Source organism: Scyliorhinus canicula, chromosome 13, assembly GCF_902713615.1.
Source record: "Scyliorhinus canicula chromosome 13, sScyCan1.1, whole genome shotgun sequence".
In the NCBI taxonomy this organism is placed as follows: Eukaryota; Metazoa; Chordata; class Chondrichthyes; order Carcharhiniformes; family Scyliorhinidae; genus Scyliorhinus; species Scyliorhinus canicula.
Genome location: NC_052158.1, coordinates 152,732,393 through 152,759,628, shown reverse-complemented (window position 1 = coordinate 152,759,628; position 27,236 = coordinate 152,732,393). Strand labels below are relative to the sequence as shown.

General features: G+C 49.9%; 1 protein-coding gene across 2 annotated transcripts in view; it reads right to left on the bottom strand.

The window, feature by feature from the left end:
• The window catches only part of LOC119975711 (NAD kinase-like), a 60,571-nt gene extending 39,378 nt beyond the window's left edge, over positions 1–21,193 (bottom strand). The window contains exons 1-3 of one of the 2 annotated variants that reach the window (XM_038815526.1): positions 21,100–21,188; positions 18,109–18,276; positions 6,977–7,270 (exon numbers count right to left, since the gene is read on the bottom strand). In XM_038815526.1, the coding sequence (XP_038671454.1) occupies positions 6,977–7,263 (287 nt within the window). In that variant the 5' untranslated portion in view covers positions 7,264–7,270; positions 18,109–18,276; positions 21,100–21,188. Of the gene's footprint in view, positions 1–6,976; positions 7,271–18,108; positions 18,277–21,099 lie in introns of both variants that reach the window. The other variant, XM_038815525.1, reaches the window with a different exon arrangement.
• Positions 21,194–27,236: the final 6,043 nt, after the last annotated feature.

Genomic DNA, 27,236 nt, shown 5'->3' with positions numbered 1-27,236 from the left:
AGATAAGCTGCAGAGCTGGGCTGACAGGTGGCAAATGGAGTTTAATGCAGAAAGGTGTGAGGTGATTCATTTTGGAAGGATTAACAGGAAGGCTAATGGTAAGATTCTTGGTAGTGTGGATGAGAGATCTCGGTGTCCATGTCCATAGATCCCTGAAAGTTGCCACCCAGGTTGAGAGGGTTGTTAAGAAGGCGTACGGTGTGTTAGCTTTTATTGGTAGAGAAATTGAGTTTCGGAGCCATGAGGTCATGTTGCAGTTGTACAAAACACTGGTGCGGCCGCATTTGGAGTATTGTGTGCAGTTCTGGTCGCCACATTATAGAAAGGATGTGGAAGCATTGGAAAGGGTACAGAGGAGATTTACAAGAATGTTGCCTGGTATGAACATAAGAACATAAGAACTAGGAACAGGAGTAGGCCATCTGGCCCCTCGAGCCTGCTCCGCCATTCAATGAGATCATGGCTGATCTTTTGTGGACTCAGCTCCACTTTCCGGCCCGAATACCATAACCCTTAATCCCTTTATTCTTCAAAAAACTATCTATCTTTACCTTAAAAACATGTAATGAAGGAGCCTCAACTGCTTCACTGGGCAAGGAATTCCATAGATTCACAACCCTTTGGGTGAAGAAGTTCCTCCTAAACTCAGTCCTAAATCTACTTGAGGCTATGTCCCCTAGTTCTGCTTTCACCCGCCAGTGGAAACAACCTGCCCGTATCTATCCTATCTATTCCCTTCATAATTTTAAATGTTTCTATAAGATCCCCCCTCATCCTTCTAAATTCCAACGAGTACAGTCCCAGTCTACTCAACCTCTCCTCATAATCCAACCCCTTCAGCTCTGGGATTAACCTAGTGAATCTCCTCTGCACACCCTCCAATGCCAGTACGTCCTTTCTCAAGTAAGGAGACCAAAACTGAACACAATACTCCAGGCGTGGCCTCACTAACACCTTATACAATTGCAACATAACCTCCCTAGTCTTAAACTCCATCCCTCTAGCAATGAAGGACAAAATTCCATTTGCCTTCTTAATCACCTGTTGCACCTGTAAACCAACCTTCTGTGACTCATGCACTAGCACACCCAAGTCTCTGAACAGCGGCATGCTTTAACATTTTATCGTTTAAATAATAATCCCGTTTGCTGTTATTCCTACCAAAATGGATAACCTCACATTTGTCAACATTGTATTCCATCTGCCAGACCCTAGCCCATTCACTTAACCTATCCAAATCCCTCTGCAGACTTCCAGTATCCTCTGCACTTTTCGCTTTACCACTCATCTTAGTGTCATCTGCAAACTTGGACACATTGCCCTTGGTCCCCAACTCCAAATCATCTATGTAAATTGTGAACAATTGTGGACCCAACACGGATCCCTGAGGGACACCACTAGCTACTGATTGCCAACCAGGGAAACACCCATTAATCCCCACTCTTTGCTTTCTATTAATTAACCAATCCTCTATCCATGCTACTACTTTACCCTTAATGCCATGCATCTTTATCTTATGCAGCAACCTTTTGTGTGGCACCTTGTCAAAGGCTTTCTGGAAATCCAGATATACGACATCCATCGGCTCCCCGTTATCTACTGCACTGGTAATGTCCTCAAAAAATTCCACTAAATTAGTCAGGCATGACCTGCCCTTTATGAACCCATGCTACGTCTGCCCAATGGGGCAATTTCTATCCAGATGCCTCGCTATTTCTTCCTTGATGATAGATTCCAGCATCTTCCCTACTACCGAAGTTAAGCTCACTGGCCTATAATTTCCTGCTTTCTGCCTACCTTTTTTAAACAGTGGTGTCACGTTTGCTCATTTCCAATCCACTGGGACCACCCCAGAGTCTAGTGAATGTCGGTAAATTATATGGAGGGAAGATCAGCTGAAGGACTTGAGGCTGTTTTCGTTAGAGAGAAGAAGGTTAAAAGGGGACTTAATTGAGGCATACAAGATGATTAGAGGATTAGATAGGGTGGACATCGAGAGCCTTTTTCCTCGAATGGTGATGTCCAGCACGAGGGGACATAGCTTGAAATTGAGGGGAGATAGATATAGGACAGATGTCAGAGGTAGGTTCTTTACTCAGAGTAGTGAGGGCGTGGAATGCCCTGCCTGCAACAGTAGTGGACTCGCCAACACTAAACGCATTCAAATGGTCATTGGATAGGCATATGGACGATAAGGGAATAGTGTAGAGGGACTTTAGAAGGGTTTCACAGGACGGTGCAACAAATAGGGCCGAATGGCCTGTACTGCGCTGTAACGTTCTATGTAATCGTTTTCTGTGTCTGTATGGGAAGGACTGAAGAGTGCCTGTTATTTCTTATCTCTTTTTTTCTTGTTTAACTTGAATTGTGCTATTGTGGGGGTTGTTTATGACTTGTATAGAGTGTTTGCTTAAGTAGGGCTGATCAACATTCTCCATGTCTGCGTGGGTTTCACCCCCACAACCCAAAGATGTGCAGGATAGGTGGATTGGCCACGCTAAATTGCCCCTTAATTGGAAAAAATTGGGTACTCTAAATTTTTTTTTAAATAAAAAAATTTAAAAAAGTAGGGCTGATCTGGGGAAGTGGTGTGGAGTGGTCGGGGGGAGGGGTGCCTGGGAACAATGGGTGGGAGACGGGTTGGCACCGAGGCTGGGAGCCCCAGGCTGGTTGAGTGCAGCTCGTCCACAAGAGCAGAGGTGGGGATGTCCATATAGTTAGATTAGAGCAGGGGTTAGGTGATAGGATGGTGTTGCTAGGGGGCGGAGAAGGGAGGGGCTGTTCTGCTGACGGGGATGGAAACTGGACATGGTAACAGTGAGGAGGTCATGGGTGGAGCCGGCCAGGAGCCGGGCCAGAGGAAGTGTGACACATGGCTGGGGGGGCTGGTCAAGGAAAGGGGGTGGCTGATCGGCATATGGGGGGGGGGGGGGGGCGAAGTGCCCCCCAACCAGGCTGATCACCTGGAATGTTAGAGGGTTAAACGGGCCAGTGAAGAGGGCGCGTGTGTTTGCATATCTGCGGGTTCTGAAGGCGGACATAGTCTTGTTGCAGGAGACGCACCTGAAAGTGGCAGACCAGGTTAGGTTAAGGAAGGGCTGGGTCAGTCAGGTCTTTCATTCGGGGCTTGATTCTAAGACGAGGAGGTTTGCGATCCTGATTAATAAAAGTGTACAATTTGAGGCAAGGGCACAATCGTGGATGGGAGTGGCAGGTTCGTTATGGTGAGGGGTAAGCTCGAAGGGGTGAGAGTAGTCCCGGTCAGTGTACACGCCCCTAATTGGGACGATGTGGATTTTATTAGGAGGATGCTAGGGAAGATCCCCGACTTGGACTCGCGGAAGTTGATCATGGGCGGGGACTTTAATACAGTCCTGGACCCGAGCCTGGACCGGTCATGCTCAAGAACGGGCAGGTTGCCAGCAATGGCAAAGGAACTGAGGGGGGAGCAGATCCGTGGAGATTTAGCCGGCCGACGGAGAGGGAGTTCTCGTACTACTCCCACGTCCACAAGGTGCATTTCCGAATTGACTACTTTGTTGTGAGTAGGGACCTGCTGGCCGGAATGGTGGGGGCAGAATATTCGGCAATTGCCATATCGGATCATGCTCCGCACTGGGTAGACCTGCAGTCTTGTAAGGACAGCTTTCAGCGCCCATTATGGAGGCTGGAAGTTGGACTACTCGCGGACGAGGTGTGCGAGAGGCTGAGGAAATGCATGCAGAATTACCTGCAGATAAACGACACTGGAGAAGTCTCGGCAGCATTGCTCTGGGAGGCAATGAAGGCAGTGGTGAGAGGGAGCTCATTTCAATCCGGGTGTACAGGGACAGGACAGATAGGGCAGAGACGGACCGACTGATTAAGGAAATTCTACGGACGGACAGGAGTTACGCGGAATCCCCGAGGCCAGAGTTACTCAGGAAACGACAGAGCCTGCAGGCTGAATTTGTGGTGCTGACTACAGGCACGGCTGTAGAGCAGCTTAGAAAGGTAAAAGGTGCAATTTATGAGCTTGGGGAGAAGGCCAGTAGAATGCTTGCGCAGCAACTGAGGAAGAGAGAAGCGGCTAGGGAAATAGGGAGGGTAGTGGATGGGGAAGGTAATCTAGTGGATGATCCAGCAGGGCTGAACAAGGTCTTTAGGGACTTTTATAGGAAGCTGTACACTTCGGAACCACCCGGGGGACCGGGGGAGATGAGGCGATTCCTGGACGAGTGGGGAGGGGGTTGGTGGACGGACTGGGAGCCCTGGTCAGGATCAAAGAGGTATTGGGGGGCCCGAAGGTCATGCAGTCGGGTAAAGCCCCAGGGCCGGACAGGTATCCGGTGGAGTTTTACAACAAATTTGCCGGGATAGTGGGGCCGGTGCTGGTCAGGGTCTTTAACGAGGCAAGAGACAGAGGGAGTTTATCCCCGACGATGTCGCAGGCCATCATCTCGCTCATTCTGAAATGGGAGAAGGACCCGGAGGCCTGTGGGTCATACAGGCCGATCTCTTTGATCAATGTAGACTCCAAGTTACTGGCCAAGATTTTGACGACCAGAATTGAGGACTGTGTACCGGATGTAATTGTGGAGGACCAAACCGGGTTTGTAAAGGGCAGGCAGCTGGTGGCCAACATAAGGCGGCAACTCAACGTGATTATGATGCCCCCGGAGAGTAGGGAGGTGGAGATAGTGGTAGGCAAGGATGCTGAAAAGGCTTTTGACCGGGTCGAGTGGGATTATCTGTGGGAGGTACTAGGACGGTTCGGGGCGGGGTTCATCGACTGGGTTAGGCTATTGTATCATGCCCCGGAGGTGTGTAAAGACGAACAGGACGACATCGGACTACTTTAGACTGCACCGTGGGACAAGACAGGGCTGCCCTCTCTCCCCACTGCTGTTTGCGCTGGCCATAGAGCTGCTGGCAATTGCACTGAGAGCTTCTAGGGGCTGGAAAGGGCTGGTCCAGGGGGCAGTGGAACATAAGAGGCTCGTTATACGCGGATGATCTGTTGTTATATGTATCAGACCCAATGGTGGGGATGGACGGTATTATGGCAACCCCGAGGGAATTTGGCCGGTTCTCCGGATACAAACTGAACATGGTTAAGAGCGAGTTGTTTGTAATTCAGGCGAGGGGGCAGGAGAGTAGGCTGAAGGGGTTGCCGTTCAGGCTAGTGGGGGAGAGTTTCCGATATTTGGGGATTCAGGTTGCACGGGACTGCATAAGCTCAACCTATCCCGACTGGTGGAACGAGTAAGGGAGGAGGTCCGGAGGTGGGATGCGCTCCCGCTGTCATTGGCGGGGAAGGTGCAGACTTAAGATGACGATTCTCCCGCAGTTCTTGTTTGTTTTTCAGTGTCTCCCCATCTTTATCCCACGGTCCTTCTTTAAGAGGCTGAATAAAATTATTCGGGGATTTGTATGGGCAGGGAAGTCCCCGCAGGTGAAGAGGATGATGCTTGAAAGGAACAGAGAAGGGGGGCTGGCGTTGCCAAACTTCAGCAACTATTACTGGACGGCCAACATAGCGATGATAAGGAAATGGATGGTGGGTGCGGGGTCGGTTTGGGAGCGGATGGAGGCTGCTTCGTGCAGGGGCACTAGCTTGGCAGCCCTGGTCACGGCGCCTCTGCCGCTTTCGCCGGCATGGTACTCCACCAGCCTGATAGTGGTGGCGGCTCTTCAGATCTGGGGCATCTGGAGGAGGCATGTAGGGGAGGTAAGAGCATCGGTGTGGACCCCAATCTGCGGCAACCACCGATTTGCCCCGGGAAACATGGACAGGGGATATCGACTGTGGAGGGCGGGGATTGTGAGGGTGGGGGATCTGTTCCTGGAAGGGAGCTTTCCGAGCAGGAGCGCGCTGGAGGAAATGAAATGAAAATCGCTTAGTCACAAGTAGGCTTCAATGAAGTTACTGTGAAAAGCCCCTAGTCGCTACATTACGGCGTCTGTTCGGGGAGGCAGGTACGGGAATTGAACCGTGCTGCTGGCCTGCCTTGGTCTGCTTTAAAAGCCAGCGATTTAGCCCAGAAGTTTGGGCTGGCGAGAGTGAACGACTTTAGATACTTGCAGGTGAGGGATTTTGTACGCAGACTGGTGCCATCCTTCCCACGTCTCCTGCTGAAGGGGAGGCAGGACAGGGTAGCTTCTAGGAGAGAGGTGGGAGAGGGTAGTTTCAGACGTCTACAAGGAGTTAATGAGAGCTGAAGATACGCAGACCGAGGACCTGAAGCTTAAGTGGGAGGAGGAGCTCGGGGGAGGGGGAAGAGAAGAGAAGCTGGAGGACGGTATTTGGGCAGAAGCCCTGAGCAGTTTCAGCCTGATCCAGTTTAAGGTCGTGCACCAGGCCCACATGACGGTGGCCCAGATGAGCAGATTCTTTGGGCTGGTTCTGGTCGTGCCCTAAACTCAGGGGTATTGGCAGGGATTCGCAGATGTCATGTCCCGGGTATTGAAAACTGAGGTGGTAATGAGCCCGGAGATGGCAATCTTTGGGGTTTCGGAGGACCCAGGAGTCCAGGAAGAGAGGGAGGCCGAGGTTCCGGCCTTTGCTTCCCTGGTAGCCCGGCGACGAATACTGTTAGCATGGAGGGACTCAAAGCCCCCGAGGGCTGAGGTATGGCTGCCGGACATGGACTTTCTTAGCCTAGAAAAAGTCGTTCGCTTGGAGAGGTTCGCCCGAAGGTGGCAGCCATTTATTGACTTCTTCGCAGAGGAGTAAGCGTCGGGGGGGGTAAGAGTAGAGCAGAGTAGGGGGATATTGAGGCAGGTCCGTGTGTGAACAGAGCCGTGGTTTGCACTATGTTTAATTTGTAATTTGTGTCTTGACTTCTTTTTGTTTTTGTACTGTACAATGTCACTTTTTCTATATGCCGAAATACCTCAATAAAATTGTTTGTTTAAAGAAAAAGGTGAAGGCGCTGTCAATGTTCCCAGGAGAGCAAGGGTGTTGGTTATCCCCATGCAGGTACCATTACTGTACCTGTGTCCAACCTTTCGATGGGTCTTATTTTTCCGTGGAGATTTTTCTACCTGCTCCCGCCTCTTGGGTGACATTTGGTCCCGTTTCTTTGTCGAGGAGTCCAATTTGTCAGCGGTTGATGGCGATGTTTCCTCGCGTTTCTTGGACGAGCGTCCATATCGGGTACGATCCCACATCTCCTCACCAGGGCAGAGGCTATGTTCAGCTTCAGTCTGAGGTCTAGAATCTGAGGGGGTTGAGAGTGTTCTGTCCCCATTCAAGGCACCGCCTTTATCTGCTGCATCCATCGTCCAACTAACGGGGAGAAACAAATAGCATAAAATGAAATGATTCTAATTAATACATGAAAATAATTATGGTCTCATATTGTGAAAATATCATTCAAAAATAGTTACATTACAATAAACATAAAGCTGGTGGTAGCCTTCCTGCCTCTAGGTCAGAAAGTGAAGCCCACAGAAAACAAGCCCAGGCAAGTAGAGCCAGAATTGGACCTTGAACAGGGAATGACCACTAGTTCAGTTTCTGCATTCCTGCCTCGGAGTTATAAAGTTGAGAATGGGCTGCTTATCAGCCCAGTGAGTGGAGAATAAAACATCAGCTGCGAGTTGACTCCTGATGCACTTACCTAATTCAGTGCAGATAGTTATCCCTTTTGTGGAGAGGAGAGGATTGCTGGGATTTCCTAGGTTTGACTAAAGTACACTTTTGAGAAAGCACTCCAAAGATTAACAACCCATGAGGAAGGCAAAGGGAAACTATGGCTGCTACTCCTCCCCGTTAGTGGTTCAAGAATCACATGCAACATATTGCAGAAAGGACCCACTCTGGGACAGCCCTTTTTAAAATTAATTTATGGGACATGGACATCGCTGACAAGACCCATGCTTATTGTCAATCCGCAATTACACTTGTTGAGCTGTCTTGTTGAACTACTGCAGTCCCTGTTGTGATATGTATATATTTTTATGTTTCTGTGGTTATGTACATAAAGGTGCGCATGTGCGCACCCAGAGCTAATTGAAGGAGGGGTTGTCGGTGTTATTATTGCTTTAATATTAGTGGACCTGAAAATCATGGATTGTCTAAAGTAACTGCAATTTCTCAGTTTGGGTAATATTTCTCGATGTTATGCTTAAGAATCAATAAGGGCTGTTGTCAGAAGGATAGCTTTATTGTGTTGTACTGTTGATAAAGCATTTTGGGGGTTATGTTTTAAAGATTATTTTCTAGCTATGCATCTTTCTTCTGTGCTTAACTTCTTTTTTCTCCTTTTAATAAAAAATTTAATTCTTCAATTTTATTTTAAGAAGTTATCACTGGAGTCCTGTGTTTTTGTGTTCAGTACCTTTCCCACCTCACAGCAATGTGGTTGACTCTTTACTGCCCTCTGAAATGCAACCCACACAATTCAAATGGCAACTAGGAATGGGCAACAGCCCTGTCATCAACACACACAATCCCATGACAATAATTGTTTTAAATTCTGCCATGCCAGGACTCTGGTCTGGTGAATCATTGTTGCACTCCATCGATGGATAATATACCCTTCCTTTGTCAAAGACGCCAAATCCAGAACACAATGTGCCAGATGCAGTTGGCCAGTTTGGATTGTTCCTGCTTTTTCTGGCCAGGTCTTAGTTGAACAATTTTCCACTTTGCCAGGTAGATGGCAGTGTTGTAGTTGTACTAGTAAAGTTTGGTTAGAGGTACAATTAGTTCTGGAGCACACATCTCTTCAGCACTGCCACCACAAAGTTGTCATGGTCCACAGCCTTTACTGTATGCACTGCACTCAACCATTTCTTGACATCATGTGCAGTGAATTGGACTTGGCAGAAGACTGACTTATGTGATGATGGAAAATGCAGGAGAGGGCAACGGCAGCAGTGGTTAGCACAGTTGCTTCACAGCACCAGGGTCCGATTCCCAGCTTGGGTCACTGTCTATGCGGAGTCTGCACGTTCTCCCCGTGTCTGCATGGGTTTCCTCAGGTGCTCCGGTTTCCTCCCACATGTTCCGAAAGACATGCTGTTAGGTGAATTGAGCATTTTCAATTCTCCCTCCGTATACCCTAACAGGAGCCGGAGTGTGGCGACTAGGGGATTTTCACATTAACTTCTTTGCAGTGTTAACGTAGGCCTACTTGCAATATTAACAAAAGATTATTATTAGATGGATCATCTATTCAGCACTTCCAGCTGAAGACAGCTGCTAATGCTTCAGCCTTTTCTTGCGAAGCTCTATCATTGTTGAGGAAGGAGATATTCATAATCTCTGGCTAGTAATTTAATTGTCCGTCACCCTTCACGACTTGAGGGTCACTGCAGAGCATCAGCTCCACTGATTATGGGATCATTTAGCTCATTATGGCATGCATCAATGTAGTGCTGGATTGCAGCTTCGGCAGGTTGGCACTGCATTTTTTGGTACACCTGGTGCTATCACTGGCATGCTCTCCTGCATCCCTTAATGAACCAGGGTTGGTTCCCCTGGTTTGATGGCAATGACAGTGAGGGATATGGCAGGCAATGAGTTGAGAGATTGTGATGGAATATACTTCTGCTGCTGCAGAAGCCCCAAAGCACCTTATGGAAGCCCACTTGTGAACTGCTAGATCTGTTCTGAATTTAGCCCGCCATTTGGTTGAGTGCAGTGCATACAATAAAGGGGTAAAGTTTGGCCTGCTACAGCCGGCACACCTGTGGGTCACTTATAAAGACCGCCAGCTATATTTCGACTCCCTGGAGGAGGCCTGGTCTTTTGTCCAGGCAGAGAAGCTGGACTTGAACTGAGGACTGGGGGTTAGGGAACGTTGTACACAGCCAGGAGGTTTTGTCCTCCTTGGTATCCTTTTGTTTTATCGGTTCTGTTGGATGATGTTGGTTTTTTGCCGTTCTGCTTTTTTTTCCCTTTTTGGGACTGTTATCTGTTTACTTGGGCATTTGTTTTGTTTGGATTTTTATTTTCCTTCACCGGTTGGGTGGGGTTCGCGGTCCTGTTGGGTCACGTGCCCGCCTTTTCCTGCGTTTTGGGTCGGGGTGGGGGTTTGGGAGGGAAGCGTGGGCCTTTTTTTTCCCCCCGCGCTAGAGGAGTAGTGGGCGGGACCGTCACTGGGGGGGGGGGGGGGGGGGGGGGGGGGGGGGGGAGAGAAACAGTGGGGGGGGAGGTGTTGCAATGGGGAGGGTCTTTGGGGTGGCGGGAGCAGCCGGGGTCAGCAGGAGCTATAGCACGTAGAGGGGGTCGGGGTGGGGGTTTGCCACTATGGGGAACGGGCTGAGCGGAGGGCGCGGGCAGATTACGGAAGGGTGATGGCTGATCACCTGGAATGTGAGGGGACTGAATGGGCCGTTTAAACGGGCCCGCGTGTTGGCGCACCTGAAGGGGCTGAAGGCGGATGTGGCCATGCTTCAGGAGACGCACCTGAAGGTGGCGGATCAGGTTAGATTGAGGAAGGGATGGGCAGGCCAGGTGTTTCATTCGGGGCTGGAATTTAAAAAAAAAAAAAAATCGGTGGGGGTGGGGGGGGGGGGGTGTGGCGGGTGGCGATCCTGGTGGGGAAGAGGGTGTCATTCGAGGTGTCGAATGTGGTAGGAGGTATGTGATGATGAGTGGCAAGCTGCAAGGGGAGCGGGTGGTGCTGGTCAATGTATACGCCCCGAATTGGGACGATGCAGGTTTCATGCGGCGCATGTTGGCCCGGATTCCAGATATGGAGGTGGGAGGCCTGATAATGGGGGGGGATTTCAACACGGTGCTGGATCCGCCACTGGATCGATCCAGTTCCAGGACGGGTAGGAGGGCTGCGGTGGCTAAGGTGTTGAGGGGGTTTATGGACCAGATGGGAGGGGTGGACCCATGGAGGTTTGCGAGGCCGAGGGCCAGGGAATTTTCATACTTCTCCCATGTGCATAAGGCTTACTCCCGGATTGATTTTTTCGTTCTGAGTAGGGCGCTGATTGCGAGGGTGGAAGATGCTGAATATTCGGCGATAGCCATTTCTGACCACGCCCCGCACTGGGTGGACCTCGAGCTGGGGGAGGAGAGGGACCAGCGTCCACTTTGGCGCTTGGAGGTGGGGCTGCTGGCGGACGAGGAGGTGAGCGGGCGGGTCCGAGGATGTATCAAGAGGTATCTGGAGGCCAACGACAATGGGGCGGTCGGAGTGGGGACGGTCTGGGAGGCGCTGAAGGCGGTGGTTAGGGGGGAGTTGATCTCCATTCGAGCGTAGCGGGAGAGAAGGGAGCGGAGAGAGAAGGAGAGATTAGTGGGGGAGATGGTGAGGGTGGACAGGGGATATGCGGAGGCCCCTGAAGAGGGATTGTTGCGGGAGCGGTGCAGCCTTCAGGCTGAGTTTGACTTGTTGACCACCAGAAAGGCGGAAGCTCAGTGGAGGAAGGCACAGGGTGCGGTGTATGAATATGGGGAGAAGGCGAGCAGGATGCTGGCACACCAGCTCCGCAAGTGGGATGCGGCTAGGGAGATTGGTGGAGTTAAGGATCGGGGAGGAAATGTGATGCGAAGGGGGGTAGACATCAATGGGGTCTTCAGGGACTTCTACGAGAAACTGTATCGGTCCGAACCCCCGGGGGGGGAGGGGGGGGGGTGTGGCGATGTGGCGCTTTTTGGATCAGCTGAGTTCCCGAGGGTAGAGGAGGGACAGGTGGAGGGGCTGGGGGCGCCAGTTGAGCTGGAGGAGCTGGTTAAAGGGATAGGGAACATGCAGTCAGGGAAGGCGCCGGGGCCGGACGGGTTCCCGGTTGAATTTTATAAGATGTATGCAGACCTGTTGGTTAGGACCTTTAACGAGGCAAGGGAGGGGGGGGGCTTTGCCACTGACGATGTCTTGGGCGCTGATCTCCCTGATTCTTAAGCGGGACAAGGATCCCAAACAGTGTGGGTCGTACAGGCCGATCTCACTCTTGAATGTGGACGCCAAGTTGTTGGCAAAGATCTTAGCCACGAGGATAGAGGACTGTGTGCCACAGGTTATCCACGAGGATCGAACGGGGTTTGTGAGGGGGAGGCAGCTGAACACTAACATACTCTTGAATGTTATAATGATGCCGGCGGTAGAAGGGGAGGCGGAGATAGTGGTGGCACTGGACGCGGAGAAGGCCTTTGATAGGATTGAGTGGGGGTACTTGTGGGAGGTGCTGGAAAGGTTCGGGTTTGGAGAGGGGTTTGTCAGTTGTGTGAGGCTGTTATATGAGGCCCCGATGGCGAGCGTGGCCACGAATAGGAGGAGGTCAGAGTATTTTCGGTTACACCGGGGTCGAGGCAGGGGTGTCCCTTGTCCCCCCTACTTTTTGCGCTGGCAATTGAACCCCTGGCTATGGCGCTGAGGGAGTCAAGGAACTGGAGGGGGCTGGTGCCGGGTGGGGAGGAACACCGAGTGTCTCTCTATGCGGATGACCTATTGTTGTATGTGGCGGACCCGGTGGGTGGAATGCCGGAGGTAATGAGGATTCTCCGGGAATTTGGGGACTTTTCGGGGTACAAGCTCAACTTTGGGAAGAGTGAGCTGTTTGCGGTACACCCGGGGGACCAGGAGGGGGGGATTGGTAGGCTCCCATTAAAAAGGGCAGAGAGGAGCTTTAGGTACTTGGGGGTGCAGGTGGCCAGGAGCTGGGGGATCCTGCATGAGCTTAACCTTACAAGGCTGGTGGAGCAAATGGAGGAGGAGTTTAAGAGGTGGGACATGTTGCCGCTGTCTCTGGCGGGTAGGGTGCAGTCAGTCACGATGACGGTGCTTCCGAGATTTCTGTTCCTGTTTCAGTGCTTCCCCATCCTTATCCCGAAGGCCTTTTTCAGACGGGTTAACAGGAGCATTACGGGGTTTGTGTGGGCACATGGGACCCCGAGGGTGAGGAGGGTGTTCTTGGAGTGGGGCAGGGATAGGGGGGGGGGCTGCCCAACCTCCGTGGGTACTATTGGGCTGCCAATGCAGCGATGGTGCGTAAGTGGGTGATGGAGGGGGAGGGGGCAGCATGGAAGAGGATGGAGATGGCGTCCTGTGTGGGCACGAGCCTGGAGGCGCTGGTGACGGCGCCGCTGCCGCTCCCTCCAACGAGGTATACCACGAGCTCGATGGTGGTGGCTACCCTCAAAATTTGGGGGCAATGGAGGCGGCACAAGGGACAGGTGGGGGCCTCGACGGGATCCCCGATATGGGGGAACCACCGGTTTGTTCTGGGGAGAATTGATGGCGGGTTCCTGGGTTGGCACAGGGCAGGTATCAGGAGGTTGGGGGACCTGTTTATAGACGGGAAATTTGCGAGCCTGTGCGAGCTGGAGAGGAAGTTCGGGCTCCCCCCGGGGAACGCCTTTCGGTACATGCAGGGGAGGGCGTTTGTCAGGCGGCAGGTGGCGGGGTTCCCTCCGCTGCCGCCGCGTGGGATCCAGGACAGGGTGCTCTCGGGGGTGTGGGTTGGGGAGTGGAGGATCTCGGCGGCGTACCAAGTGATGCAGGAGATGGACGAGGCCTCGGTTGAGGAGTTGAAGGGTAAACGGGTGAGGAGCTGGGTGAGGAGATTGAGGAGGAGACGTGGGTAGACGCCCTGGGGAGGGTGAACTCCTCCTCTTCTTGTGCGAGGCTTGACCTCATACAGTTTAAGGTGCTGCACAGGGCTCACATGACCGGGACAAGGATGAGCCGGTTCTTTGGGAGTGAGGACAGGTGAATTAGGTGCTCTGGGAGCCCAGCAAATCATGCCCATATGTTCTGGGCATGTCCAGCATTGGGGAATTTTGTACGGGCGTGGCAGGGACGTTGTCGAGGGTGGTAGGATCCAGGGTCAATCCGGGCGGGGGGCTCACAGTATTTGGGGTTGCGGAGGAGCCGGGAGTGCAGGAGGCGAAAGAGGCCAATGCTCTGGCCTTTGCGTCCCTGGTAGCCCGGCGGAGGATTCTTCTTCAGTGGAAGGACACGAGGCCCCCCCCCAAGCGTGGAGGCCTGGGTCAACGATATGGCAGGGTTTCTCAAGCTAGAGAAGGTGAAATTTGCCCTAAGGGGATCAGTGCAGGGGTTTTTCAGGAGGTGGCAGCCATTCCTGGACTTCCTGGCAGAACGATAGAAACAGGCCAGCAGCGGATGTTTTGTGGTTCTGTCCTGTCTATTGAAGGGACGGGCAGCTGTTTTGGGGGAATGATGGGTGTTAGTTTATCTCTTCTGCTGTGTGCGCGTGCGGGGACTGTTCTTTCTGTTCTTTGTTTAAAACATTTTTTTTTAATTCTGCCTTTTTGTTGTTGACGTTATGCAAAAATTTGAATAACATTTTTATTTTTTTTTTAAAAAAGGCGAATGGAGTTTTATCCTTCATTGCTAGAGGGATGGAGTTTAAGGCTAGGGAGGTTATGCTGCAATTGTATAAGGTGTTCGTGAGGCCACACCAACAAAGGAGATTGTCATCGACTTCAGGAAGCGTAGTGGAGAACATGCCCCTGTCTACATCAATGGGAACGAAGTAGAAAGGGTCAAGAGCTTCAAGTTTTTAGATGTACACATCACCAACAGCCTGTCCTGGTCCCCCCATGCTGACACTATAGTTAAGAAAGCCCACCAATGACCCTACTTTCTCAGAAGACTAAGGAAATTTGGCATGTCAGCTACGACCCTCACCAACTTCTACAGATGCACCACAGAAAGCATTCTTTCTGGTTGCATCACAGCTTGGTATGGAGCCAGCTCTGCCCAAGACCGTAGGAAACTACAGAAGGTTGTGAATGTAGCACAGTCCATCACGCAAACCAGCCTCCCATCCATTGACTCGATCTATAATTCCCGCTGTCTCAGAAAGGCAGCCAGCATAATTAAGGACCATACACACCCCGGACATACTCCCTTCCACTTTCTTCCGTCAGGAAAAAGATACCAAAGTTTGAGGACACGTACCAACCGACTCAAGAACAGCTTCTTCCCTACTGCCATCAGACTTTTGAATGTTCCTATCTCGTATTAAGTTGATCTTTTCTCTACACCTTGCTATAACTGTAACATTATATTCTGCAGTCTCTCCTTCCTTCCCTATGTACGGTGTGCATGGTTTGTACAGCATTCAAGAAACAATACTTTTCACTGTAGACTAATACATGTGACAATAATAAATCAAATCAAATTCTTCACCCAAAGTGTTGTGAATCTATGGAATTCCCTGCCCAGTGAAGCAGCTGCGGCTCCTTCATTAAATGTTTTCAAGATAGAGATAGATAGTTTTTTGAAGAATAAAGGAATAAAGGGTTATGGTGTTCGGGTGGGAAAGTGGAGCTGAGTCCACAAAAGATCAGCCATGATCTCATTGAATGACGGGGCAGGCTCTAAGGGCCAAATGGCCGACTCCTGCTCCTAGTTCTTATGCTCTTATACTCTGGATTCTCTCACCATAGTCCTGTTAGAATTTCAGATTCCTCCTCATTCTTCTGAACTCCAGCGAATATAATCCTAACTGACTCAATCGCTCCTCATATGTCAGTCCCACCATACCAGGTATCTGTCTGGTAAACATTCTCTGCACTCCCTCTACAGCAAGAACATCCTTCCAGGTGTGGTCTCACCAAGGTCCTGTACAATTGCTGCTAGACATCCCCGCTTTTCTACTCGAATCCTCTCACTACGAAGGCAAACATACCATTTTCCTTCTTTACTGACTCAATCAGCCATTCAATGAGATCATGGCTGATCTTTTGTGGACTCAGCTCCACTTTCCCACCCGAACACCATAACCCTTCTTTACCACCTGTTGCACCTGCATGCTTACCTTCAGTGACTTATGTACGAGGATACCTAGGTCTCGTTGCAAATTCCCCTCTCCCAATATATGGCCATTCAGATAATATAGTCTGCCTTACCATTTATGCTACTAAAGTGGATAACTCACATTTATCCAAATTATAGTGCATTTACGAAGCATTTGCCCAATCACTCAACTTGCCCAAATCACACTGAAGCATCACTGCATTCTCCTCACAGCAACCCCCCCCCCCCCCCCCCCCCCCCCCCGCCCCCCCAACCCCAGCTTTGTGTCATCTGCAAATTTGGAGATAATGATTTTTTTTCCTGAATTTAAATAACCCACAATTAACGAGCAATTTAGTGTGGTCAATATACGAACCCTGCACATCTTTGTATTGTGGGGGTGAGACCCACACAGACACAGGAAGAATGCGCAAACTCCACATGGACAGTGACCCGGGACTGGGATTGAACCTGGATTCTCGGCACCATGAGGCCGCAGTACTAACCACTGTGCTACCATGCCACACTGGAGATAATGATTTGGATGAGAAAACGAAATGTAATATTGTGAATAGCTGGGGTCCCAGTACCAATCCCTCCGGTACTGCCTGCCATTTGGAAAAATATCCATTTATTCCTACTCTTTGTTCCCTTTCTGCAAACCAGTTTTCTATCCATCTCAATACTACTCCTAATCCCACATGCTTTAATTTTACACACTAATCTCTTATGTGAGTCTTTGTCGAAAGTCTTCTGAAAGTCCAAATAAACAACGCCCACTGGCTCCCCTTCGTCACCTCTACTCGTTACATCCTCGAAGAATTCCAGTAGATTTGTCAAATATGATTTCCCTTTCATTAAATCCATGCTGACTGTCCAATCCTGCCACTGGTTTTCCAAGTGCTCTGCTATTAAATCTTTTATAATGTACTCTGGAATTTTCCATACTACCAACCTCAGCCTGACTGGTCTATAGCTCCCTGCTTTCTCTCTACCACCCTTTTTAAACAGTAGGGTTACATTAGCTACCTGTGGAAACTATTCGAGTCTATAGAATCTTGGAAAATGACATCCAATGCATAAACTGTTTCTAGGACAGGGCAACACGATGGTGCAGTGGGTTAGCACTGCTGCCTCACGGTGCCGAGGTCCCAGGTTCGATCCCGGCTCTGGGTCACTGTCCATGAGGAGTTTGCATATTCTCCCCATGTTTGCGTGGGTTTCGCCCCCACATCCCAAAGATGTGCCGGGTAGGTGGATTGGCCATATCTTTTTATTAAAACAGTAAAAACAATATGTACAAGGCCAAACAGTACAAACACTCATTCTGTGTTGGAGAAACAGGATATCCTCCTCCCCTCAGTACCAATGTACAGGGAGGGGGAGGGGGGGTGAATACTCTGATTATTAAAACAGTACACAACATGTTTCTACAAAAAAAAAACAAATGGTATAAGCACTAAACTTTGCGCTGGAGAGACCAGATGCCCTCACCTCTGTACCAACAGAAGGGAAAGGCAGGGGGGTGGTGGGGAGAGAGGGGAAAGGAGGGCGGCTGGGAGTGGGGGAGTTGGAGTGTTGGTGAAGGGGGGGGGGGGGGGGGCAATAGGGCACTGCCTAAACAATCTACAGAGGCAGAAAAAAAAACCTTCAATTTTCAGCGCAGGTTGGGAGAGCCGAAGGGCCTGTTCCTCTGCTGTAATTTTTCTTTGTTATGATGGCCAGATTCTGGGAGTTCCCAGGAGGGGGTGAGGGGCAACAGTGTCAGGCACGAGTGAGACCCGCACCCCGCTACAGAGCGTCTCGTGCACCCTGCGTTCCCGACACTGGCCGGCTGACAGCCTTCGGACAGTCGCCCTCCGGGCCCGAATCCTCCACCACACTGAGTGCGGTGGGCGACACAAGCCCACCAACCAACTCAGGGGCTGCCTTGATCCTGCCACCGGGATCATGGACAGGCGAGATCTCCTCAGGCTCCTCCCGGGGTCCCACGCCAGTGGGAGGCAATGCTGCAGATGCCTGCTCCGCCCCCGTCGCCTGGTCACTGGAAGGCCCCGAAAATAACTCCGGAAACAGGTCCGGGATGGTGGCAGAGGTGCCCAAAGACAGCGGTTGGGACAGAGGGTCTTCCAAACCATAACCCGCTAAGAACCTAAGAAGCAGGAGGTTATCGCTGAGCCCCTCCCCAGAGAAACTGAACAAGTCCGGGGTACTAAATTGTACTGGGTGGAACGGGCCATCTCGGGTCCCGTCCGACCCCCGAAGCACCCTGCTCGGGGGACAGCAGCAGCTGCTGGGATTTCCTCACTATCCCCCTCGCCTCTTTTCTTTTGGGGACTGGGCGTGACATCAATGAAAATAATCTGGATTGACGCCATTTAAGTCCAGTTGCACCAACCTTCTTCTCCTCTTCGTCCCCTTCCAAGTGTTGCAGCAACCTCCTGTTTACTGGGAGGCCTCAGGCCCGAGGGCTCTGTAGGTGAAACAGTCCCAGCTCCAAGGGCCCTGTAGGTGGAACAGGCAGCAAACAGTCCCGGCCCCTCCTCCTCTCCTTCTGTTGCAGGCTCTGGAAATGCAGGGAGGCAGGCAGGCAGCGTTTCAATCCAGTCCCAGGCTGGAACTCCAGGCCAGGCCAAACCTGCACCTGTGAAGACTCTTTTCTCTCTCTTGCAGCTCCCTATAACATCTGGCGAGTTTCAGATAAACCAGGCAGCAGCAAATGTCATCCTCTCTCTCTCTCTCCTTCATCCAGGCAATTCAGCATGCTAAATTGCCCCTTAATTGGAAAAAAATAATTGGGTACTCTAAATTTAAAAAAAAGTACTGATGGGATATAGGTTACCTGGCCCAGGGGATTTAATCAGCCTCCAAGCTCATCAATTTCCTCCAACACAATTTCCTTATTAATGCTGATTTCCTTCATTTCCTCCATCTGACTAAACCCCTTGTTCCTCAACATTTCTGATACGTTATTTGTATCCTCCATTGCAAAGTCAGAACCAAAGTATGTATTTAGTTGGTCAGCTACTTCTTTGTCCCCATTATAAATTCCCCTGTTTCTGACTGTAAGGAGCCCACATTTGTCTGCACCAATCTTTTTCCTTCAAAAACCTCTTACAGTCAGTTTTTATGTTCCCCACAAGCTTTTTCCTCGAACTCTATTTTCCCCTTATTCAGCAATCCCTTGGTCCTGCTTTGCGGAATTCTAAACTGCTCCGAATCATCAGGTCTGCTGTTTTTTTCTGGCCAATTTGTATGCCTCTTCCTTGGATCTAATACTCTTATCAAATTTTCCCTGTAAGCCATTCCCAACATCACCACAACAGTTTGTGGGGTCTATATACAACCCCTACAAACATTTTTTACCCCTTGGTTTTTCTCAGCTCTACCCATACAGATCCCACATTGTTGGAGCTAATATTCTTCCTCAGTATTGTGTTAATTTCCTCCATGATGGAGAATGCCCTGTGTGAAGACAGCACTTCATCTGAACAAATAGTGGGGTGGTCACTCCAACTAAGACTGTAGATGCATCTGCATAGATAGAGGGATCAATATGGTATTAGTGAACCACTCTTGATACTGATTGCCCCCACCCACTGCTGATCTTTTGCCAATGCTCCTTCCAACAGTGTTCAAAACAGTACTGAATTATCACATGTGTGGGGCAAGTGTTAATCAGCAAATGTTTGGCCTGATGCCATGGGACTCGTGGGGTACAAAGTCATATGGGGGTACAAAGTCATATGTTGAGAACTCCCAGGGCCATTCCTTCCCAACTGTATGCCACCATTTCTGCTCTTGGGACAGGGCATCTCCATCATTATTCCTGGATGAATCTGGAACATTGGTCATAAGGTAGGATTCTGTGAGTATGACTCTGCCAGGCTCTTGCTATCAGATTGCATTCCCAATTTGTCACAGTCAGCCATACTGCTGTAGAGACCAGGCTAAGTAAAGGCATTCAACCTCCTTCCCTAAAGATCATTAGGTGATCCAAACGGGCTTTAACAGCAATCCAGGTACCCATTACTGATTCCAGTTTTCTTAATATACCCGATTTAATTACTTACTTCACCAAATCCAAATTATAGATGGCGCCTGAGCACAGCGACTCACTGCGAGCTCTCTCCCCCAGACCCTTTTTGTTTATCTCCTATCACCGCTTTGACCTACTAAAACTATTTTCCACTTCTTATATAATTCTGCTCTTGCTCATGCAATGCTTTGTTTGGCCCCTTGTTCCACACTGTAACCAATCACTGGTTGTCAACATACTCTGTTGATTATTCTTTTTGTCTACTATGTACATCCTGTGTACGTTCCCTCGGCCGCAGAAAAATACTTTTCACTGTACTTTGGTACATGTGACAATAAATCAAATCAAATCACCAGTAGTGGCTGAATGTTGCCTTTTGATCTTCCGGCCTCTGGATTATTAGTCCAGCAGCACAATAAACTGATAAATATTTCAATCCTTCACAGTACATTTCAATTAATCACATTAGAATATTCCCTGTAAAGAGAAAACAATCAGCAGATCCTCAAATTGCCCGAGTGGGATTTGACCTGACATTACACAGATGATTCATCCAGCCCTCTGGATGGCTAGTCATGTTTTGAAGAGAGGTCAGCGACTTGAAACATAAACCACCCCACTCCCATCGCAGATATTGTCAGACCTTTTTTTAAAATAAATTTAGATTACCCAATTCATTTTTTCCAATTAAGGGGCAATTTAGCGTGGTCAATTCACCTAGCCCACACATCTTTGGGTTGTGGGGGTGAAACCCACGCAAACACGGGGACAGTGTGCAAACTCCACACGGACAGTGACCCAGAGCCGGGATCGAACCTGGGATCGCTGCGCCACCATGCTGCCCAGATATTGTCAGACCTGCTGGGTATTCAGCCCTTTTATACCAGCACCTAAAGCATATTGCCTTGGCTGCTTTGGCATTAACACATTGCAGTGTTAATGTAAGCCTACTTGTGACACTAATAAAGATTATGATTAAATACTAATATTTCAAATGCCATTAGCATTCAAATTTAACATTTAAATTTGACATTAAGACATTTACATGTACCAATATTTGAAGTTCCAGTAGTATTTAAATTTAATATTTAAATTTGACATAAAGATTTTTAAATATATTAAGATTTGAACAAATTCCATCAGCATTCAGATTTAATATTTAAATTTGACATTAAGGTATTTAAATGTAATATTAAGATTTGAACATATTCTATTAATATTTGAATTTTACATTGAATATTTGCATTTAGAACACCAATCTAAGGTATTGATGAACAGAATTGGATTGACATCGGTGACAGGCTGAAGGCCTGCGGGCTCAGGGGAGGGAGACGCTCTCGAGCAATTTACCTGCGGGTCCAGGAACATCCAGAGCACGGCCTGCCCAACCGGCCAGATGCAGCCGCCTCACCGACTCCCTCCCGCCTGCCCGCCACCAGCGGCTGTTACCCGCCCCTCAACGCCCACCCACCAACAACAGCAGCGCCCATCCGCCGCCGCTCTTCAGTTAGCCCTCCCGGGATTGGTCGCCGAAACCACGACCGCCGATTGGTTCTCTTGCCCCCATCCAGCCGATTGGCCCTCCCGCCCCTATCCAATGGGCCCTCCTGTGATTGGCCGACGCTGCTGCTGTGTTCTGATTGGTTCCCGTGCTTTCCGGCCACCAATGTTAGATACTTCAAAGTGTCTGTTTGAATAAAAATCCTCCAAAAAAAACACACACTGCTGTTTACCCTCCACAACATTACAGGAAAGGGAACACTAGAATATAACCAAATCCTGGAGATCTGAAATACAAACAGAGCTCAGCAGGTCTGCCAGCATCTGTGGATACAGTAAGAAGTCTGACCATACCAGGTTAAAGTCCAACAGGTTTGTCTCGAATCACTAGCTTTCGGAGCGCAGCTCCTTCATCAGGTGCACTCCAAAAGCTAGTGATTCCAAACAAACCTGTTGGACTTTAACCTGGTATGGTCAGACTTCTCACTGTGCCCACCCCAGTGCTACGCCAGCATCTACACATTAGCATTTGTGGAGAGAAAGAAAAACAATCCAACAAGATTTCTTCCGAACCAAACAAGAAATTAAACTTTTTCTTTCAGAAAGAAACAACATTTGTCGAGTGCGTTTAACACCCACAAGGACGTTCCAAAGCGCTTTCCAGCCAATTAAGTACATTCCAAGTGTTGTAATGTTAAAAAGCTTCAGGTACATACCCAAAAAGGGCATTGGCAATCATGGACTTCCATTGGATTGATCCATGTTTATGCTTGGCAAAGTACAGCAGTGGTCTGCTGCGGTATGGCTGAGTCGCGGCCATGTGTTGGAGACTGATGCAGGAGGTCTGCTGCAACAGCCTCAGTACTTAACACCGACAACTGCCAATCTCCAGACGCAATTCTGCAACTCATCCGCTTCATTCTGGATTACAACGTCTTCACCTTCGACAACAAGTTCTTCATCCAGATGCACGGAAAAGCCATGGGGACCAATTTCGCACCTCAATATGCCAACATCTTCATGCACACGTTTGAACAAGACCTCCTCACCATACAGGACCTTCAACCGACGTTATATACCAGATACATCAATGAAATTTTTTTCCTTTGGACCCACGGTGAAGAATCACTGAAACGACTACACAAGACATCACAAGACACTACTCTCCAAAGTCAGTTCCATTCTTGGAGACACTCATCTCCATCAAGGACGGTCACCTCAGCACTTCGCTTTACCGCAAGCCCACGGATAACCTCACAATGCTCCACTTCTCCAGCTTCCATCCTAAACACATTAAAGAAGCCATCGCCTATGGGCAAGCCGTCCGCATACACAGGATCTGCTCAGACGAGGAGGAGCGTAACAGACATCTACAGACGCTGAAAGATGCCCTTGTATGAACGGGTATGGCGCCCGACTCATCGATCAACAGTTCCAACGCGCCACAGCAAAAAAACCGCACTGACCTCCTCAGTAGACAAACACGGGACACAACCGACAGAGTACCCTTCGTCGTCCAGTACTTTCCCGGAGAGGAGAAACTAAGACATTTTCTTCGCAGCCTTCAACACATCATCGATGAAGATGAACATCTTGCCAAGGTCATCCCCACACTCCCACTACTTGCCTTCAAACAACCGCGCAACCTTAAACAAACCATTGTTTACAGCAAACTACCTAGCCTTCAGAACAGAGACCACAACACCACACAACCCTGCCATGGCAATCTCTGCAAGACGTGCCAGATCATTGACATGGATACCACCATTACACGTGAGAACACCACCCACCAGGTACGCGGTACATACTCGTGCGACTCGGCCAATGTTGTCTACCTCATACGCTGCAGGAAAGGATGTCCCGAAGCGTGGTACATTGGCGAAACCATGTAAACGCTGCGACAACGAATGAACGGACATCGCGACAATCACCAGGCAGGAATGTTCCCTTCCAGTCGGGGAACACTTCAGCAGTCAAGGGCATTCAGCCTCTGATCTCCGGGTAAGTGTTCTCCAAGGTGGCCTTCAGGACGCGCGACAACGCAGAATCGCCGAGCAGAAACTTATAGCCAAGTTCCGCACACATGAGTGCGGCCACAACCGGGACCTGGGATTCATGTCGCATTACATTCATCCCCCACCATCTGGCCTGGACTTGCGAAATCCTACCAACTGTCCTGGCTTGAGACAATTCACACCTCTTTAACCTGGGGTTACCCCTATCTCTGCATCTGTAAAGGTTTAATTACCTGCAAATACTCGCATTCTAAGCATTGTCTGGCATCTTTGACATTGTCTATATATATATGATTCTGGAACATACCTCTTCATTCACCTGAGGAAGGAGCAGTGCTCCAAAAGCTAGTGTTTGAAACAAACCTGTTGGACTTTAACCTGGTGTTGTAAGACTTTTTACTTTGCTCACCCCAGTCCAACACCGGCATCTCCACATCACAATATATCAAGGGGTTGGAAATGGAAGTCCATTGGGCTGTATAACTCACATTCAATGTATGCAGAAAATATTATATGTATTGGGCGACACTATAGTGCAGCGGTTAGCACTGCTGCGTCACGGCACCGAGGACCAGGTCCGATCCTGACTCCGGGTCACTGTCGGTGTGGAGTTTATAGATTCTCCCCATGTCTGCGTGGGTCTCACCCCCACAACCCATAAATGTGCAGGGTAGGTGGATTGATCACACTAAATTGCCCCTTAATTGGAAAAAAATTAATTGGGTATTTTAAATTCATTAAAAAAATTATAATACATATCAAATTGTATTGAATACAACACGATCTATGCAAGAAAATTATTGCACCTTATCTAATGACCATTTTGAAATGTTTGTAACATTCTTTTTATTGCATAGAAGCATACCGCACCCATGGCTAGCAGTGGTGGACCTGCCTGTCGTCATCCCTTCGTATTCCCCCCACCCACGATGCATGAAGCGTGCAGCTCACAATGCCCCCTCTATGTCCCCGCAGGAGATGTTGGCCCACAACAGACGGGAAAGGGCTCAAACCGGCAGCGGGTGCCCTGGAGGTCGCGGGAGTGGCCGAGGACAGATCAGTCCCCGGGGAAGCAGGCAGGTGGAGAGGGAGAACGGGACGATCTGGAGGGCCGTCCAGCTGGCCCTACGGTCCAGAAATTTCCCGGCCCCCGCTGGCAGGAGGTCCTCCCCTGATGCACTGCACTCCATTCGGTCGCTCTTATGCATTGCGACTAACGACACCCTCCATGAACGTCTCTTTATCTTCCCCAGGAAGTCCACATCGGGGGTGTTGCTCCCGACTTGGCTCACAGCTCCAGGACCCGTACTCCTTCGTAAGCATGTATGCCTCCACAAGGCGGACCCGTTGGTGGGGAGGGTGCAATTGCTCCATGCAAATTCCCAGTATGCCTCCGTAGCGTACCCGACGTCCGCCAGGGTACTGTCTCCCTCAGGGACCTGGCACCAGCAGGTTCCCCACACACACACCCCTCTGGCCCGGCGCCACCCTCCCCTCCCCCCGCACACCCAGCAGCAACCCCCCCCCCGGGACCATCAGTCCTCCCCCTGCCCACACCCGAGGATGAGGAGGATTTTGGCACCCTCCCGGAGTCACCGAGAACCAGATCGACACCAGAATCGCGGCCACCACTGCGTCGCTCCCAACGTCAGATCAAGGCCCCGGACCGGCTAAACCTGGAATTGGTTCGGGACTGTTAAAGCACCTTGTACTGGACTCCAACATTTTTTTGCCTCTGTACATTAAAACTTGTTCCATTTATAGTTCTCCGCCACCCGTGCCAGACTCAATTTTAACAGGGGGTGAATGTGGTAATCACCACTGTTGTATATATTAGGAGAGGTGTGGTAAGGCCCTGTACTACAGGTAAGGAGATAGTCCCTGCCTGCTGGCTCTGCCCAGTAGGCGGAGTATAAATATGTGCGCTCCCCGTATAGCAGCCATTTCGCCAGCTGCTGTAGGAGGCCACACATCTTAGTGTAATAAAGCCTCAGTTGTATTCAACTCTAGTCTTTGTGCAATTGATCGTGCATCGGGGCTGGTTTAGCTCACAAGGCTAAATCGCTGGCTTTTAAAGCAGACCAAGCAGGCCAGCAGCACGGTTCGATTCCCGTACCAGCCTCCCCGGACAGGCGCCGGAATGTGGCGACTAGGGACTTTTCACAGTAACTTCATTGAAGCCTACTCGTGACAATAAGCGATTTTCATTCATTTTTCATTTCATTTCATTTCACCCTTCCACTGACCACATGTCCATTCTCCCGCAGGATCTCCATCCGATGGCGTCACCTCGGAGGAGATTTCCATCAATGCAGAACTGCTGTCGTCCCCAGCCTCCACCAGCGCAGAGAAACACCACTCAGTGGGTGAAAGTAGCATACAGGCTTGAGGGGCACAATCTAGTGAGCACCACACAGTCGCAGGTGCACATCAGGTCGAGGCAGGAACGTCCAGGGGAGACAACAGTCGGAGGTCTGCTGGATCCCAGTGTGGTGAATGTGATTCACACTATATGTAGTTGCCAATATCACTCCATGTATATATGTTCGTTATCTACCCGTTGTAAGATCAATGATGTATATAGTTGCCAATATAACTCTGTGTATATATGTTCACTATCCACCACTGTAAGTGCAGTTGCACTATCCGACCACCAGGGGCAGTCGCTCTGGGAGTATGCAAGTTTGTACTGGGCTCCTCCCTTGGCTCCGCCCAGGATTCCTCCCCCTGGGACCGATGTATAAAGATCAGTGCCTTAGAGCCAGCCTGCCAGTTCATCTGAAGTTCAACGACGAATAGGCTGGCTCTGTTGTAAGTGTATTAAAGCCTCTGTTCAGATCCAACTACACGTGTTCGCTGAATTGATGGTTCCATCACCCAGGACTCAGCTGAGTCCCAGTCAGATGCTGATTCTCTGGCCAGGCTATCCCGGTGCTGATGCAGTCGATAAGGTTCAGCCGTGAGATTCAGAAGGGGATGTCAGCGTTACTCCAGCGGGTCCGTAACCAATGGGAGGAGTCCCAAAGGCTATGGGTGCAGGTGAATGTGCTGGCAATGCATGGGTACCAAGGTCAACACCGCTCGGATGATGACTGCAGTGGAGCACGAAGTCAGCGGCATGAGTAGTTGTGTCCAAGGCGTTGCTCAGTCAGTGACGGTCATGGCTGAGCACCTTGACCGGATGTCCCAGTCACTGAGGGACGTGTCCCTGATGCAGGCTCCCCTCCCCTCTCTCGAGCACTGGGGCAGTGTCTCCGGTGCCCGCCGTTCTGACTGCCTGATTTCGAAGATGGCTCGTCACCACCTCGGATACCCGGAGATTGGTCTTAATTGGTGATCATTGGTTTCTCGCCGCACCGTGGTGGGATCCGGATCTCACCACCGGGAGTGAGCCGGTTAGATCAGAAACCGATCGGCACTCGGAGTGGTTCCCGATTTCAGCCACTCCCGTCATCTAACCGACCCGCTTATTTTCACGCCCGGCACAATGTGGCCAGTAGATCGCACTCATTGGGAGAGATGACCCAAAGCTTGATGAAGTAAACAGGTTTAATGAAAATCCTAAAGGAGGAGAGACAGGTGGAGAAGCAAAATGGTTTCAGGGGGGGATTTCTCGAGCTGAGGACCTGGACAGCTGAACACATGATTGCCAACAGTGGATCGAGGAAAATCTGAAATGAACATCCGCATTAAAACAGTCAGGATTGGAGGAATGCCGCTATCTAGAAGTATAGTAGGGCTGGAGGAACACTTGCAGTGGTGAGGAGCGACAAGACCTGGAGAGATTTGACAATGAGGATGAGAATTTTTAAATTGAGCTATTGCCAGACTATTGAACCAATTGGGTAAATTTCCAACTTGATGTCCCAGTTATAGATTAGTTACCTGTTGTGGAAACCCCACGATTTTCATTTTCATTGAGTTCAATGTTGACATTGTTGTATAATGACACCCCAGGGAGTGCACAAAGCA